The 18098-nt window shown below is 39.8% G+C and overlaps 1 protein-coding gene across 2 annotated transcripts in view; it reads left to right on the forward strand.

Moving 5' to 3' along the window:
* The first annotated feature begins 6964 nt into the window (after positions 1-6964).
* Positions 6965-18098, forward strand: part of uri1 (URI1 prefoldin like chaperone) — a 44536-nt gene continuing 33402 nt past the window's right edge. Inside the window, exons 1-2 of one of the 2 annotated variants that reach the window (XM_067997968.1) lie at positions 6965-7336; positions 15729-15763. In XM_067997968.1, the coding sequence (XP_067854069.1) occupies positions 7250-7336; positions 15729-15763 (122 nt within the window). In that variant the 5' untranslated portion in view covers positions 6965-7249. Of the gene's footprint in view, positions 7337-15666; positions 15764-18098 lie in introns of both variants that reach the window. The other variant, XM_067997969.1, reaches the window with a different exon arrangement.

Here is an 18098-nt window from a genome sequence, read left to right on the forward strand (position 1 = left end):
GCACCGCCACTGCACCACCACCACCACCACCCCCCCATCACCTAACGCTGCTCACTGATTGCAGGGCTGTGGCGAAAGAGCTGGCGAGCGGGACCTAACCGGACAGCTTTTTTGTTTCAAAGGTCCGGCACGGTGGGCCGAATGGCCTCCTGCGCTCTTATCATTCTATGATCCCAATCATCGTCACTGATCCATGGGGAAAGGGAAACAGAGTGCGCCTCACTGCTGAAAGGAACAGCACACGATACCAACCCTGGTGCATAGAGGTGGACATACATCTTTCTTGTCTCTCATATTAAAATTATATATTTTTTTCACTAACACAATATCAGGGCTCTGATATCTCAGTTGTTTTAATGTGGAGATGCCGGTGATGGACTGGGGTTGACAATTGTAAACAATTTTACACCATCGTTCACCTGACGAAGGGGGAAGCCTCCGAAAGCTTGTGAATTTAAAATAAAATTGCTGGACTATAACTTGGTGTTGTAAAATTGTTTTCAGTTGTTTTACGCAGACAAACAGATTAAGAAAATCCGAGATTGGATTCTTGCTCTGGTGAGTTAGATTATGTCAGCTAGTGGCCGTAAACTTGAGAGTTTAAGGGGAGGAAATCGGCCAGCCTTCCTTCCTACTGCGTCCCAACAATCATCGTTGCAAATGTTTCTAAAATAACTCGCACACGCGTAAACACGGTATATTCGTTTTAATACATTTGCAATCTGCCTTCGTTTGTTTTTTACCCCCAACGGTGTTTCCAATGTTTAGTACCAATTGTGACCTTGGATAATAGGTTAGTACGGGCAAGTTGAAAGTATTATCATTAAAAATGTTTGTCAAATCTATTTCTGTTGAAGAATTGACTGTCATTTTAATAATAATATACCCTAATGATGTGATGCTGTATTTCAACATGATTTATGTCATCACGTTGCGTGCCTGTCGACAAAACAAGAGGACGTCCATTAAGTTTATGAGTGAAATAATTTATCTTAAAATGTATTACTTACCAAAATGGGCATACACTTGCCTCCATATTTGTCCCCTCACAGATCTCATCTGGGCTACAAGTTTCTGCAGTTAAGTTGCAGCTTGCTCCTAGGCCACCAAAAAGTGCTAGTTTTCTTTTTCTTATATTTCAAAATATACTTTATTTCATAAAATTTTAAGATGCACACAGTTCAATGTAAAAAGACACAATGTCAAGCAATATATTCCGAACCAATACAATGCAGATGGTACACACTATGATCTCATTTTTACAATTCAAAATGCAGTACATATCTTCTAATACATTCTGTACAATACAAAGTGGGGTGGCTTTTCCTCATAGATCCTTTGCGTTGGCCGCATCTCGCTTCAGTGCGTCCTGCAACACGTACTCCTGGACCTTGAAGTGTGCCAGTCGGCAACACTCGGTCGTGGACAGCTCCTTCATCTGGAAGACCAACAGGTTTCAGGAGGACCAAAGGGCCTCCTTCACTGAGTTGACGGTCTTCCAGCAGCAGTTAATATCTGACTTGGTGTGCATCCGGGGGAACAACCTGTAGAGCACAGTGTCCTGTGTTACCGAGCTGTTGGGGATGAACCGGGACAGATACCAATCCATCTCTTTCCACACCTTCTGAGCAAAGGGGCTCCTCCCGCCACAGCTTGCGGTGGCCCTCAGATTCCGTGCGTGTTGGAAGGACCGCACTAGGAGGGTCCTTCTCACCACCATCCAGGCTATATCCTGGTGCCTGTTGGTCAGTTCTGGCGACGAGAGTGCTACTTTTCACCACCTGCTAGGAGGTACACCAGAACAATGAGCCAAGACACTCCATACAATTTTTCACTGACCTCTGTTCAGCACCTCCCTTTTCAATGGAGTTGACATCCTTCCATTCTGTGACACTGTGCATTATCCACCCATGACTAAAATGAAGGTTTAATATCCACCTGCAATGTCTCCTGATTGGAGTTATTCTCCTTTTGATTCTCCATTTCTAAAAAGAGTAAGGGGTCCTAAGCAGCACATGTGTACAGCTCTTAACTTCTGATGAATACTGCACCTGAATCAATGTGGCTAGGTAATTCTGTGCCTCTGAGCAGGTAGAGAGTACATTTTACCATCAATTCTATTTTAGAAAATAAATCATTCTATGAGCTCAAGTGGAAGCGTGAATTGCACAAAAATCCCAAAAGTACATTTTCGTAAGTATAACAACACTTTCTCCACTACTCATTATCTGAGTCCTGAACACATCTAGTGTGTCCTCTCCACCCCTAGTCACTGTTGCAGTCCAAGTGTGAAATTGTCCAGCTTTTGCTATGCCAGGCTGCTATGTACAGTGCTTTTAAAAAAAGACAGTTACTCTTGAAATAAGTAATGGGAATGTTAAAACTTACATTAAGTATTTACCCCTGGATGTACTTTCCATGTAATCATTTAATTTTTAAGAACAGTATTATTTACTAGGGCAAAAAAAAATGAAAATACGTTTTCTCCATAGGACCTTAAATGTATTGGGTTATTGTGATTAAAAAATGAAGTGGATATACTGTGATACTATCATTCAAGTCAATCCAAAGAAGTATTATCAATCTTCTTTTGTGCTGCAAATTAACTGGGTCATTTACTGAAGGTTGACTTGAGGCTGTTTGCCCTTGCCTTACCATATCATATGTGGAAATTTGGGACGGTGAAGAAGGGTTTATTAAATTAAAATATACTTACCTGAGAATATTAACAAAACTATGTTACCATAGTACATTGGTCTACAGAAATAAAAATTAAAACATTTAAAAATTAAAACATTACTGCTGATGGGCTGAACAAACTATTCTCATTTCCGTGTTTTTGTGTGTTCTTCTGTACTTCCACAGAGATAGTTTTCACAACTGGCAAATTAGGATAAAGTATGTACTGTATGTTGATTTGAATTGCAAATAGAGACAGATAGTATGATATAATGTGGGAAATTAACAAGAGGCTCAGAAACAAATACCACAATATTAACAAACGATTCAGAAGAACAAAACACAATTTCAGAAAGGATCTTAAATTCTAATCCATTTTAAAAACACCACCTTGTTGGAATAGAATATTCCTGTGGAAAGCTGACAGGCTGTTGCTACTCCACAATGTAGAGTAAGTTTAATTAATTTATGCATTTGAATCCCTTACATAATGGGGATCCTAAAACATAATTTGTTACTCTTTCATTAATCTTCCTTCAAGTAAGTCTTAAATATCATTTAATTATATTGTCCTACTACTTGCCTAATCCCTTGTTTCCTTTGTCATTCTCCTTCAACCAAAAGGACATGTAAACCTTCAATTTCAAGTTTATAATCATGATACAGGGACAGGGTTTTCCTTTCTGTGACATGATAGAAATAGACACAACCACAGCTGTATCCGCCATAGGTTTGTATGTGCACCCACTTGATACCAACTCCCATGCTTGATGTTGGTACATTTTACGACGTTAAAGGCCCCATATAAATGCAAGTTGTTTTTGTGTCCTGTTTTGTCCAGCCTGATGACAGACAGTCAATCCCACCTACACTATGACCACCCCCCCTTCACAAAGGTGGGCACTGCTAATAAAATGATGGGTGGTCTGTCCAAACCAAAAACTAATATCTAGTAAATTTTCCAAACAGAATTTAAATCAATGATATTTTCAATGCCCTGCAATGCCACAGGTCACGGAAAGCTTTTAGTGAACATGTGGCCATTTGGTTATACTCCATTGTTACCCAAATGTGCGCTAGAACTGTAAACATGAACGAGCAGTTGGAGAGACCCTGCTTAGTGATCCTTCACGTCCTGAAATTGTCTATGGAAAATTTTACCAAGCTCAGGGACAGATGTGCTAGGAGGTGTTCCATTCCGCCCATCTTTGTTGGCTGATCAAAGACAAACATAGTTGAGGAAAAATGCAACCAGAAGTTAATAAGCAGCCCTGTTAAATAATCAAACATGGACTGCAAACTCCACCATTGTTAGTATATGTGAAAAGTGGTCTCATCCTGGCTGCAAAATGTACATGCAGCATTAGGAAACACTCTCCACCCTAGGTCCTCATTGGTATTGGGAAGGATCCTTTAACACAGAGCCCTCCATTAGACCCCTGCCCGCACCAAATGGTTAAACCTCTCTCCAGGAGACATTCCATTAGAAAACAAAGATGGAAAAATACTGCACAACAAATACAGAAAATTCCTCTGTGCAGAATGGAATGACTTGGAGGAAATTTCCAAGAGACAGGTTGCTATGAAGCAGAGGTGTCTGAAGGGGTTTCAAGGCCTTGCCAACAAACCAGGAGTGATCTAAACTGTTCCACTTCTAAATGGAACTATGAAAGATCCTGGGCTGAGTGCAGAGAGAATCATAGAATAATACAGCACAAAAGGAGGCCATTCGACTCATCGTGCCTATGCCGGTTCCTTGAAAGAGCTATCCAATTAGTTCCAGTAAAAAAAAATTCTCCTCATCTCCCCAGGTACACTGTCATCAATGCCCTTTCTAGTCCTTCCTAATTTTTTTTTAGTATCAGGTCCATAGCAGTTCTCTTCATTATCATTGCTTGCAGCCAGTTCCTTCTGCTTCACAGGCAAGCACATTCTGTTGTCCAAAGAAATTGCATAGAGATTGGGAAGACAAAAGGATATAGAGCTGCCACACTTCAGCGCTGGAAAAGGTGGAATTTAACATGTGGTCTCCTGGTAGTTTATTTGTCTTCATTTACATTATCTATAGAAATTGTAACTCAGTAATATTTTCTTCCTGTGTAGGTAAGACACATGAAAGTGCACAAAGAAAATAATAAAAACATTTTGATCAAAGCTTAAAAGTTCTATCTATAACCTACTGCAGTTGCTTATTTCTCCCTGTTGTTGTTATTCTGTTTCTTTCTTTCTCTTTGCCTCTTTTTGTTGCTCAAGGACACTATCATTTCTGCATATCATTCTGGTGTCACATATGTGTATGCACCTGCAATTGATGTAAATATATTCCCTGCATGTTCAATGAGTATTGGATGTGTGACAAGTATATTGCAAAATTAATCTCTGCTGTCATTTTAAAAACCATTAGAGTACAAATATATCCCCACTTTCATCGTCAATAGAACTCAGCAAATCTGGGAACAGAATTAAAAATATATAATCTTGACATTTATAGCCTCCTGAGGGAATGTGAATTTAATCATTGCTTGGGAAAAGGAAAGCAAATTTCAAAAATGTTTTATATGCCATAGCCCAATTTTATAGTTGTGCTTTGGTAGAAACATAGAAAATCTCAAGGCTCCATCTAGTCCTCCTATCTGCTTTTGTGTCCTTTAATTTTTTAAAATTCATTCACGGGATGTGGGCCAGCATTTATTACCCATCCCTAATTGCCCTTGAGAAGGTGGTGGTGAGCCGCCTTCTTGAACCACTACAGTCCGTGTGGTGAAGGTTCTCCCACAGTGCTGTTAGGTAAGAAGTTCCAGGATTTTGACCCAGCGACAATGAAGGAACGGCAACATATTTCCAAGTCAGGAGGGTGAGTGACTTGGAGGACAATGCGCAGGTGGTGTTGTTCCCATGTGCCTGCTGCCCTTGTCCTTCTAGGTGGTAGGGGTCGTGGGTTTGGGAGGTGCTGTTGAAGAAGCCTTGGCAAGTTGCTGCAGTGCATCCTGTGGATGGTACACACTGCAGCCACTGTCCGCCGGTGGTGGAGGGACTGAATGTTTAGGGTGGTGGATGGGGCGTCAATCAAGCGAGCTGCTTTGACCTGGATGGTATGGAGCTTCTTGAGTGTTGTTGGAGCTGCACTCATCCAGGCAAGTGGAGAATATTCCATCACACTCCTGACTTGTACCTTGTAGATGGTGGAAAGGCTTTGGGGAGTCAGGAGGTGAGTCACTCGCCGCAGAATACCCAGCCTCTGACCTGCCCTTGTAGCCATAGTATTTATGTGGCTGTTCCAGTTAAGTTTCTGGTCAATGGTGACCCCCAGGATGTTGATGGTGGGGGATTTGTGATGGTAATGCTGTTGAATGTCAAAGGGAGGTGGTTAGATTCTCTCTTGTTGGAGATGGTCATTGTCCGGTACTTGTCTGGCGCGAATGTTACTTGCCACTTACCAGCCCAAGCCTGGATGTTGTCCAGGTCTTGCTGCATGCGGGCACGGACTGCTTCATTATCTGAGGGGTTGCGATCGGAACTGAACACTGCAATCATCAGCGAACATTCCCATTTCTGACCTTGTGATGGAGGTCAAAATGTTATTACACCCTTTAATCTGACTCTCTTGGAGCTCTTAAAATGACCCTTTCTCTTATAATTATTGAACCGAAAATCTCATGTAACTTTCTTGGCTATGTACCCATCTTCACTAATCTCTGTGGCTAATGTCCTGTACTGGTGTTTCCTCTTTCCCCTATTCCTCCCAAATGTACTTTTAGTCATGTTTTAATTGCCTTGGCAATTCTAATTTTATATGGTTGCTTTGCAAATGTATACTGATAGTAAGGATCAGTATAAGGAGAAACCCAGCATCCTTTACACACTTCCGATCGTCTGTGGCAGACAGCTTAAATCCACTCTATTTAAAGGACATAAAATCATTCGACTTGCATTTATCCAGCGCTCCTCTGGTAATACACCAAAATTATACACCAAGTATTACAGGAGAATGTATGCAAAGGACAAGGACAATAATGGGAAATTTGAAACGAAAAATTGTTTTAAATTAATACGAGAGGGGAAATATATGGTGCCACCTCAATGCGCGAGTGTTGGTGTTACACTGGTGTTCCTTTCAGCAGTGAGGCACACTTTGTTTCCCTTTCCCCAAGGAACATTGACCATGACTGGGACAAGTGAGCAGCGTTAGGTGATTTGGGGGGGGGGCGGGACGCTGCCTCTCGGCTGCAGCCTCCTCACATGTTGCGCCCCCAGGGCCATGTGCGAGCCGCTGCTTGTTTTGGTGCCTCGACTCCCAGAATTCTTCGGAGTGAGGAACATGGCGCAGAGCGGCAGGCGGTGCTGAGACGGAGCGGGTTCGTTGTAAAAGCTGGGCTCGAGCTTGTGGGATGATAATAATGCGAGTGTGAAATGTTTTCCGCTCCGACCTTCTGGATGAAAACGTCTGCTTCCTTTATGTGTACGAGGAGTGAGGAGCTCCGCGGCCGCAGTTATCACATACATAAACATTTCTTTAGGACTCCCAGCTCCTGAGTGTTTGTTTGTTAAACACACGCTCGCTCTGAAGGAGATGGCAGATTCGCAGCATCGGCCCTGCGCCGCCGGCAAGCCGCTCCGCTCCCAGCCACTTACGCGACTCCGAGAAGAGCACGGAAAGGTAAAGGCCGTGAATAAGAGGCCGGCGGCGGCCGTTGTGTTAAAAGTCGGGGCGGAGAGTTTGAAGAATGAGGAGACGGAGCGGTTGGACTCGCGGCCTCGGTTTGGAATGGGCTTCTCGGGCGCGTGCCCTTGAGCCGAGGTTTTATTTAAAGGGATCGCGCGGCATTGCTTAAAATGTAACGGGTCCCGCTAATCTGCTGCAATCTGTTTACTGCCGGTTAACTCAGCGCAGTTCTGTAACCCCTCCCCCCCCCCTCTCCCACGGGTGCAGTGGTGAGTTTGCTGCTGTACTTTGTGCTGTGTGTTTCAGTTCCTGGTCTGTTATTTATACCGATTTAACGGGCTTCGTTCCCGTTCGGTTAGAAATCTCCGATCAGCGTCGGGGGCAACCGAGAAAGGAACTGGGCATTTGATAAAAGCGGCGTGAATCACAAAAAAAAGTACAGCAAGAGTTTCGATTTACAATACAATCGAAACTGAAAAAAATAAACCACTAAATCGGTTGCACCTTTGAACCTTTACTTCTGATGTCACGCTGCTTAAATCCTTCTAGCACGTTCTTTAGTTTACCCTCCTGGTCAGTGAGAAGAGCAACATGAAACTTAATTTCTAAAAATAAACTAAACAAACCGCTTCCTACTGTTGGTAGCTAATCAAAACAATTATACAATATAGTAATCCAGCGATTAAACAAATAGCTGTCTACGTGAAAAGATTGATTGAAAAAATAGTTTGAAAATGTTAAATCTTGGACATAAATTTACCTGTAACGCCGAATGTTAAATTTAGGTCGGTTCTGACTGTTATGTTCTTATCTGATTAATTTTTCTGTAGGGTTTTTATTTTTTCCGTCCAACTTTCTTTGCTAGCTTTTATCCCTTCTCTTTCGGAAGGTATTGACGCGTGCCTGAGTATGGTGCTACGGGTTCCAGTTACCTTCAAATAATCCTTCCAAGTGGTAATTATTCATGTTTGAGCCTGACTGTGACTGAGTGATAGCAGGCTATTCAGCTGGAGGAGACATCACTGGCATGCTTATTTCTCTCCTAATGTGCACTCGCTCAGTAGGGAATGCTGGATAGGAACCAAGAGCTGGATCTCTAGAGCTGATTTTACACATTGTAGCTCAAAATTGGCACTGAAGCCAATTGTAGCATGTTCACCACTGTCCCAATGAACTCAGCTTACTCAACATGCCTGAACTTGGGTATGTCCTAATATGTATGGCTAAGCTAATGACTGGATAAACTCTCTGAACCACTTTTTCAGTTTAATTATTTGACTAATTGATCTAATGTTGAAAAAGGGTATTGGTAGTTGATTTGCTCTTTCAAAATTACATCATAGGAAATCACTGTATGGCAGTAGATCTGAAATGTAGAAATAGATGTCCAGTCAATAATTTGTAAGATCATGCTTTAAGAAGGAGTCTTTCCATGGGCCACACTCTAAACAAAAAAAGTGCTTTTACGCATTTTGCAAAATAATTTTGTTTTACTGAGTGTTGAAGACTGACATATGGGGTGCGGTTGGTTTGGTGACATTGAACTTTGACCTTACTTGCTTGACCAAAACAAGTGCACACCCACACTGCATATGTGTCTCTAGCAGATAATACCAGTGGTGAAGCTGTTGGTGTGGAAGCAAAATATATTTTGTCAACACTGAGTTGTCTCAGAATTTATTTCAGTATAAAACCCCCTTGCTAAGAATTTTTGTTTATCAGCTGTGTTTGAAATGTAGATTTTACATATTTGCAGTGAATAACTAAACGCATATTGTAGAAGATAGTTGGGTTTGTTCTGGTGTTTAAAGGGCACAATGTATGATGTATAACACTTTGAAGTTCACTGATCAGTATATTTATTTGATTGTACTGCAGTTACATGTTAATGACTCAATTTTTTTCCTTATGGAAGTATCATTCCAATTTAAACATAGCCTGTAGCTTTGTTACTATTTGCCCCCAGCTATTTGTCTGTTGTAAGAAGTTTACAGCTTAAAATTCAGTCACTTTATTTTAAAAGATTTATTTGCTTTATCTTCCAGTTTTCTTAAAATTGGCTAATTGTCTTCAAACTGTTTCCTTCAGCTAAAAGAATAGGGTGTTTATGCCAAAGGTAACTTTGTGACTGCTACTAATGTTTCTCAGTTCTTGACTGAAGAGAAATGTGCTTGTAGCCTGCAGTGAGTAATGCCCATATTTCTTTCACATCCAGGGTGTGTGCTGCAAATTCATTATACTCATATAAGCCACCTGAAATCTATAAAGGCATTTGAACTTAACAGTGTGTTGACTAGCTTTGGTGGTTTTTAATAACAGAATGTGGACGGTCATGCAGCCTCGTTCAGCAAGGAGTGCTTGATACATTACGTCCTAAGATGGTCTTTAACCTGTATCAATGCTGCCCCACCTGTCACAATCTTTTTTTGTATTTGCATAAATAACTCCATATTTCCCTCCCTCTGAAATTGAGTCATCATGATTTCCTTTAAATAAAGAACCAACACATGGTGCTTGTAACTAGTTTCTCTAAATCACAGATTTCATTTTGATGAGCTTTGGGCCATCCTTTGGTCCTGAGTATTCGCAAGGGAAATGATTTCTAACAGTATCAAATAATAAAGATTTTAAGGCAAATATGTTTTGCCAAGCTGGAGTTTTTGTTTCTACCCTGTTTTTCTAAAAGTAGTAACCACTGAATCCAAAACCAGGTTGTCTACACTTTGTGTTGTCAAAGTTACTAGTAAAAAAAATGCTCCCTGACCCTCAAAGGTATTTAAGCAAAATTCAAAGATTAATCAATTTCATATCTCCTTTATTCAAACTTTACCTGCTGCCCAAAGAGAACAGGAATCATAATGTTGCATCGAGTATTTATCTCCTCCAATTATATCTAGCCATATAACTTCTAAGCCTATTCCTGACACTATACTTGTCCAGCTTATTTTTTGATTTCTTCAATACAGCATCAGCTGCTTTTTTTGTAAATCATTCCAAGTTTCCTCTTCTATGGAAGGAGGGACTTCTACATTCCCCTAATGTTTAACCTCACTTGAAATTTGTTAACTTTAAAACTCAGCATTGGGAAGAGCTGGATCATGTGCTTGATTTCTCCCCCCCCCCCCCCCCCCCCCCCCCCCAAATCTCCAGTGAAAACATGTTTAGCTCTATCAGCTATCAGTCTCTCGTGATTCTATTGCCTAAGTTCTGAAATCATTTCTCTGAACTCGTGTTCTTGAATATAAGGTGCTAAAGATTGCATATTTGACATTTCAAATGTGGCTTCAACCTAGAACTACAAAATGTTAAAATAATTTGTTATAACCTGTACTTAAATAACTTGGACCCATCTTAGGAATATTTGTTTTGTTAACTTTATGTTGACTGGAGTATGATCAATAATCGCATGCAGATTCTTTCCTTTTCCACCTTCATTCGGATGCTGATCTTTATTGTAACTTCACTTTATCAGTCAGGACATCTCACAACACTCCACAGCCAATGAATTACTTTTTTAAGTGCAATGTGGTAGCCTAATTGTGCATAATAAAGTTCCACAAAGAGCAACTGAAATAACAAACAAGTTAACCTAGATTTTTCTTTGGCGTTGTTTGAGGGAGAAATGTTAGCCAGGACATTGGGAGAACTTGCTGTTCTTTTAAAAGTGCCATGGGCCTTTTGCATAAATTTGAACAGGCAGACAAGGCCTTGGTTAAATGTGTAACCCAAAAGACAGCAAATCTGACAACGCAGTCCCCTCTCATTGCTACACTGATAAGGTTTGAACCCGCAACCACTGACTCAGAGATGAGAATGCTACTAACTGAGCCAAGCTGATTTTTATTGAGCTGAAGTAATTTTACCTGTTGGCTCCCTGAATAGCTCAGTGAGCTTATCTGATAAGTAATGGAGATATATAGACCATGAAAATCCCTGGTTTGATCCCTGGCCTGTGTTAGCTATGGTGGCAGTAGAGGTGCTACAATCGTCTTCACTGCTACTTGTTAGGCAGGGCAAAATTGGCCAGAGTGCCTGCTCCTCACAATCATCCAGCATCCTGTTCTGGAAGTTATATATAAATCAATATCAGATGATGATGATCTCCATGATCAAATATCTTTCCAGCATTCGCTGTCACAGCTGGCACATAAAGAATGGCTACTCGGGTAAGGTGTCAGAGTGTGATCAGTGAAATTATACCCTAGCATGGTATCAATGCCTTCAGGAGCAGGGTGGAGCAAATTGGTGATGGTGTTTGAACTTTAGCATGAATACATACTTGTTTGTGGTAAGCAAAGCCACCTTACCTGGTTTGACTTGTGTATCCAAACGTTGTGGTCAGGCTAACTTTTGTGCAAATTTGGGATCTTATCATTGCCCACGTTTTACTTTGCTTCTTTCTGTACAGAATTTTCCTTTCATGAAGGAGAGCCTTTGATAAAGATCTTTGGTGTTTAGTAAGATTTAGCATTAACTTCAGTTTATAGATGTATCAAAGTAGAAATAGTTTTTCTGGACTCATTAGAATCTTAGAGACATATGTCTGTTCTGTCAAGCATACTGGACTAAGATATACAAATTAAATAAATTTATACAACCACCAGATCCCTCAAGAGTTTAACTCCTGATGTTATGCTCAGAACTGGCACCGTTTGCATTGTAAATGCAACTTTATTCACTAGTGCTTATGCAGAAAAGCAGAGAGTACAAGATTTTTTTCCCCTAAATTTACACTCTACTATGCTGTCACAACTGGATGATGTGATACTTCATTGATAGCAGCATGCTACTTGTGCAAACATCAATGCTGACAAAGTACTAATGGTTTTGGGTCACTTTCCTGCCTTAAAAGGTACGTTGTGAAAGTAGTATTAAACTCGGGGAGCAAGAGGTGAATTACTGTTCTGGTTTTCAATATGTCATATAGTAGACTTTATGTAAAGTTGTTGATCTAAAAGGAGTTTACAGTAACAAGGAAGCTAAATAATGTCTCAAAAATTGTGCATTGGTGCTCCTTAGAGACAAGAGGTGGAATTTTTAAAAATAATGTATAGAAAACAAATTTAAATTTGTACCAATAATATAATTGTTATGCATGCTTGGGATAAGCAGAAATAAAGTTCCAATTAACTATTCCTGTTTATTATATTAGAAATACTGATAAACTTCACCCCTTCTTTCCCCTGCCCCCCCCCCCAATTCTTGTGGCAACTTATGATAGTAATGCTTTTATTCAGATTCAACTATAATAGAAAAATAACTTACATTTATGTAGTACTTTTCATGACTTAGTGACTATCCCAAAGCACTCCACAGCCAAAGAAGTACTTTTTAAGTGTAATGCTTTACTGGACTGTTGTCACTACTTAATATATTTGATTTGTTTTTGACTGTTCATATAGAAACTCAGAAAATATTGGAGTAATGTCTTTATTAAAACGGATGAAATATATTTATTCTTCACTAACCAGTATGAGAATTTTAAAATTTTGAAAAAAAACTTTTCAGTACTGCAGAAATAACAACCGTTTGTTCGAAGAACTCTACAAATTTAGAAATGTTTTTTCATACATTATTGCTTTATAACTCAAATAATTAACCTCATAATTACATGAAATTTGGTTCAGCATGATGCAAACTGAGCATTAATCTGACATGGTATATGGGGCTGAATACTACATTAATTTAACACTTATATAGTACATTTAAAGTAGAGAAATGTCCTAAGGTGCTTTACAAGGGATTAAACACTATGCAGAAGTTGGGAGAAGAGATAGGGGAGGTGACCGAAATGTGAATGAAGGAGGTAGATTTTAAGAAAGCTCTACGGTGAAGAGCAATGTAATAAGATTTAGGAAGAGATTTCAAGAGTGCAAGAGCAAAGGTCAACTGAATTCAACAGGTTGCCAAGGTTTCACATGGCATGATTCAGCCTGAGTGAGTGGCTGAGTAGGGGGATTGGAGTAGAGTTTGTGAAGGGAGCCAAAAATGATTGCTCATTCACAACTTATTGAGACATGTAGCACCGCGTGTGGGTTTGAGGGAATTGGTGGAGGGGTAGAGCTGGAAATTAGAATGACTGGGATCGAGTGAGTGGGGTGATGGGTGTAGTTGGGAGCAGGGAAAGAAAGGAGGGGCACAAGCAACTGCATGGACGGCCACCATCTTGGAGACAAAGAAAACCATGAGCTCTTTGTGCTTGGTATTGCACCTGCAAGTGGAGGGGGAAAGGAAAAAAGAATTGAAGAGGTAGTTTGTCATGGGAAAAAAGAAATAACTGAAGTAATAGAATTTGGCTGAGCTAGACAGGAGGGTCACTGGGAACGGAAGATGAGATGGGTTTGCTACTATGGGTGAACCATTGATGGGTGCCTTGTTGACATGATGGAGAATAGCGTGGAAGGAGCAGAGGGCTATGGGCTTGTTCAAGACAGCCTCAAGCCTGCGATGGCAGCAGGAGAGAAAGTTGAATGGGGAGATCGATCGAGGGGAATGCGATGCTGAAGAACGGGCAGGTAGAAAAGCTGGCGATGGAGAGCAGAGCGTAGCTGACTGAAAGAGAGGTGGGGGCCAGGGGTTCTCGGGCCCAATGTGGTGGCCAACATACTCCTGCAAGTAAATGCAGATAAAGAATTTACATTACGTGGACCATTGGCCAGCAAGGAGCTGATGGTGGAGGAGGAGAACTTTTACATGGAAGATAATTTTTCTCTGTATTTATCTTTCAGTGGAACCCCAAGTAAAATGATTACAGCAACATGTGTTAATAGCATTTGTCTTTTCTTCTTCCTCCCCTTCTGATCATTTTTTTTTCTTGCTCACCAGAAGGTATTGATTGCTTGTTGGGGTCAACCCCTTGTACCTTGCTTAAATGGCCAATCTTCATATAAAAGCCTAGATAGTGATGTAGGCTATTTGAACACATAAGGCATTGCAGCTGTACCTATCCTGTCATAACCTGATTATCGTATATGCACACTGCCAGTAGGGCTTGTTGGATAGCGATTAGAACTGGGGTTGATTTTTTTTTTCAACCCTTCAGGGGTGTCGAGGCCAATTATACCTCTTCAACTGCTGTTCCAATTGAGTCAGTTAACTCCCAACAGACCAGCGATTGAATGATAGAGTTTTTCATACAAAATTTTAAAAAGTGAACAACATGGCCTATATCTTCATGTTGACACACTGTGTATATTAACCAGCACATTTTTAATCGTGAACACTGATCTAATTAACAGATGTGCAAACAGGCTTTGACAGTGCACCCAAATCTTGTAGCTGAAGGAGCATATTTGGAGGGGAATGGTTTTAAGAGTTTCAGGTATAACCAAGGATGTTGTTCGGTTTTGTTCTAGCACGTTTTGATCCTTCCCAACACTGTGGCATCCAGCTCAATTTCTGAAGCCTCTTGATCCATGTATAGTCGTATCAGTTTGTCATCTGTCTGTCTCTTGAAGTTCTTGTGTATTTTACTCTGATTCTTTTCTGTGCAGAAGAATTATGTAAAATTAATATAAACTGTTCTGAACTATACTTTTATAAGTCTGTTAGTGATAGAATTTGTTTGCTAATATACTTGGAGACAGGAAACAGTTTTTAACCCAAAGACACTTTTTACAGTTTGTATGTCAAAATATGTTTCTAATCTGTTCGTTGTCAGATAATATCTCCTGGATTATATAAATGTGTTTGGGCTGTCACCTTTTGAGTGAGCTAATTTTCTATCTGGATTATCTATAAAGTGCATTATTTACAAAATGTGCAGTAAAAATTTTTATTAGGGAGAAGGAAATCGCATTACAAGTTATTGTATGTTTTTATGTGATCATGTTTATACCTACAGGTTGAGCTTGTTTACAGTACTATGTAATGACCTAACTGCTTAAAATCTTGCTCAAATGAAGTGGTGCTAATAGCTTTACATGTAGCATTAAGCCATTGCAAAATGAAGGAAAAGGTGAAAGAACAGTTCTTGTTTAGTTTTTTTTCCAGTGCCTCTGGAAAATAGACAGGCAATCATCTCCAAAACAAATTTGTTCAGGACATGCTAAATATATGCAGTTAGCAAAAAGTATATTTGTATATTCAAACTGAGCAGAGCAGAATCATTTGAATTTTTTTATATAAAATGATTGAGGGAGTTAAACTAAAGTTCATGGTGAAAGTTTGTGAAAGCAACAAAAAACTATTTGTATTGCCTTCAGATACTGTGTAATGTTGCTTGTCACCAAACAGAAAAGTCCCATGCAAAAGTGGTTTTGTTTCAGATACTTTTATTTTTTGATCGATTAAGTTGCAGCTGTATGCTGTATTTTTGTTTACAGTATGAACAATCTTGGAATTCTTGACATTGCTTTTCATGAGCAGTTGTCTATTTTAATAACAGGTGGTCTCAAGCTGCAAGGAAAAAATCCAGCACTGGTAAGTCCAAACATTTCAGTGAACACGCTTATTCTCAGTATTAGGTTCTCTTAGCATTTTCTTTTGGATGATTTTGTCTGTCAAATACTATTAAATGATGTAATACCATCAATAAGTAATTAGTAAATGGGCCTTTTTTAATGGGAAGTAAAAAAAAATGAAAAAACACATTCCATACAATTTAACAAATTCTACAATTTTTGCTAGTTTCTCAATGGTAACTCATTTAATTTCTTTACTTGCTGTGCTTTATAGTAAACAGCTGATTTCTATTTAGGAGAATATATAACTCATTTTTAAATTAAAAAAACCTCATAATTTGGTATTCCCAGTCCAACAGTTAATGAATGTCCCGTGCTTCGCAAATTGCATAAACAAAGTTTCAAGACTATTCATAGAGATGAGCAGTTTTGTTTGCACTTCGGACACCAGAAATAAATGCACTCACGAGAGGTTAAATTCAAAAATATTTATTTGCAGACCAAGCAATATTACCTTGACCTAGAGAACAGAAATGTTGTGGTCTGGAGCTCCTGTGATCCTAGATTTCTTCTGCCAGACCCCAGCTATTCTAACTAACTTTGTTATATTGGTGACTTGGCCTAACCAGAACCAGTAAGCCATCTATCTGGTTATCATACAAAGATATTGTTTCCCTGCCTCACTCTGTGTACAAAGATTATCTGTTTATACAAGCCCTTTATACACAACTTAGGAATCAGGACATTAGGTTACTATCAGATACTTGCATAGACATAACTCTGCTTTAATAAAGCTACTACTTCACCCTGATGACTGTAACAGGTTTACTGGTAAAAATGATTAAGTATTCTAAGAAAAATGCACAACATTACAACATACTGGCCAGCTTAACAGTTACTGTGTCATGTGCTCAACGCAACAATGAGGAGAAAACTAACTCTTTGCAAAATAAATTTATTGAACAGTATTACATATGGGGAAGATGAAATCTAGAGTTAGCATTAATGATGTAAGTACACTTGTCAAATTTTAATCCATTGTCGTCCAAAATTTATGCAATGAAACAGCTGGTTTTCTCGTGAGGTTAATGGAGGGAAAACCTGTTAAAGTTTAAGATATTGTAGAAACCCGCATCTTACCCCCCCCCCCTTCCAGATGGCTCAGTGGCAGCGCTCTTACCTCTGAGTTAGAAAGTCATGGATTCAAGCCCCACTCCAGACTTGAACACATGATTTAGGCTAACGCTTCAGTGTAGTACTGAGAGGAAGTGCTGCACTGTTAGGTGCCATTTTTCGGATGAGACATTAACCAAGGTGCGTCTGTCTGCTCAAGTTGATGTAAACTGTAAGAAATTGATCAATGCCAGTAACTCAAAACTGGTTGTTAGCGAATCGGCAGCTTGTTTTACACCACACCCAATTTTCTGAAAATCGGGCATGGTGTATAACAGGCTGCCGATTCACTATTGGCTCATTTTGCATTACTGGCATTGGCCAATTTCACCTCCAATATCACATTTGAAGAGCAGAGGCATTCTCCAGGTGTCCTGGCCAACACTTATCCTTCAACCAACATCACTTACACAGTTTGTTGGGTCATTTGTATCATTGCTTTTGGTTGGACCCTGCAATGTGTAAATTGGCTGTTATATTTGCCAGCATTACAACAGTTACTGTACTACAAAAGTAATCCATTGATTGTGAAGTGCTTTGGGTCATCCTGAGGATGTCAATGGCACTATATAAATGCAAGTTCTTTCTTCCTTTAAATGCAGGGTGATGCATCATTGAACAGGAAGATCCCAAGTACTGAATTAATTGATCTCAGTCAAGATGGTGGGGAGGCTATAACTGGCCTTGGCACTCCTAGGTTAGGGGTAGCAGGAAATTGGTCAGGATTTCTGCTACTGATTTCTATACACTTGTCCAGGCTTATTATTTTATTCTCTGACACACCCCTGCAGTCTAAGAGCACTGAGCTCAACTATGCCTTCGATAACCCAGTTGAGATTGGCTAACTCAGTACAGGAATTGACTGGTCTGTACTGCGATTCATTTACTCACTGATCCATTCGGAACTAGGGGTTACATTCTCTCCTTTATTAGATTGTTTAATAATTTACCACCAAGTAATTTTTTTTGTGTGATGTCCCTTGTTCCTCGACAATGAAGTAAGTTGTAGGAAGTGTGTGGTGTGTGCGCACGCACGCACGCATTTGACTACTTTTATGAAATTTTGTTATTGGACTATATAAAATTGGAAAAATGCTTTTTGTGCATTGCTAGAGAATTTTCTGTAGGAACTTTGGAATTTTATAATTGCTACCTTCAGCTGTTTCATATAGCAGAGGGTT

This window comes from Heptranchias perlo, chromosome 16 (assembly GCF_035084215.1).
Source record: "Heptranchias perlo isolate sHepPer1 chromosome 16, sHepPer1.hap1, whole genome shotgun sequence".
NCBI classification, from domain to species: Eukaryota; Metazoa; Chordata; class Chondrichthyes; order Hexanchiformes; family Hexanchidae; genus Heptranchias; species Heptranchias perlo.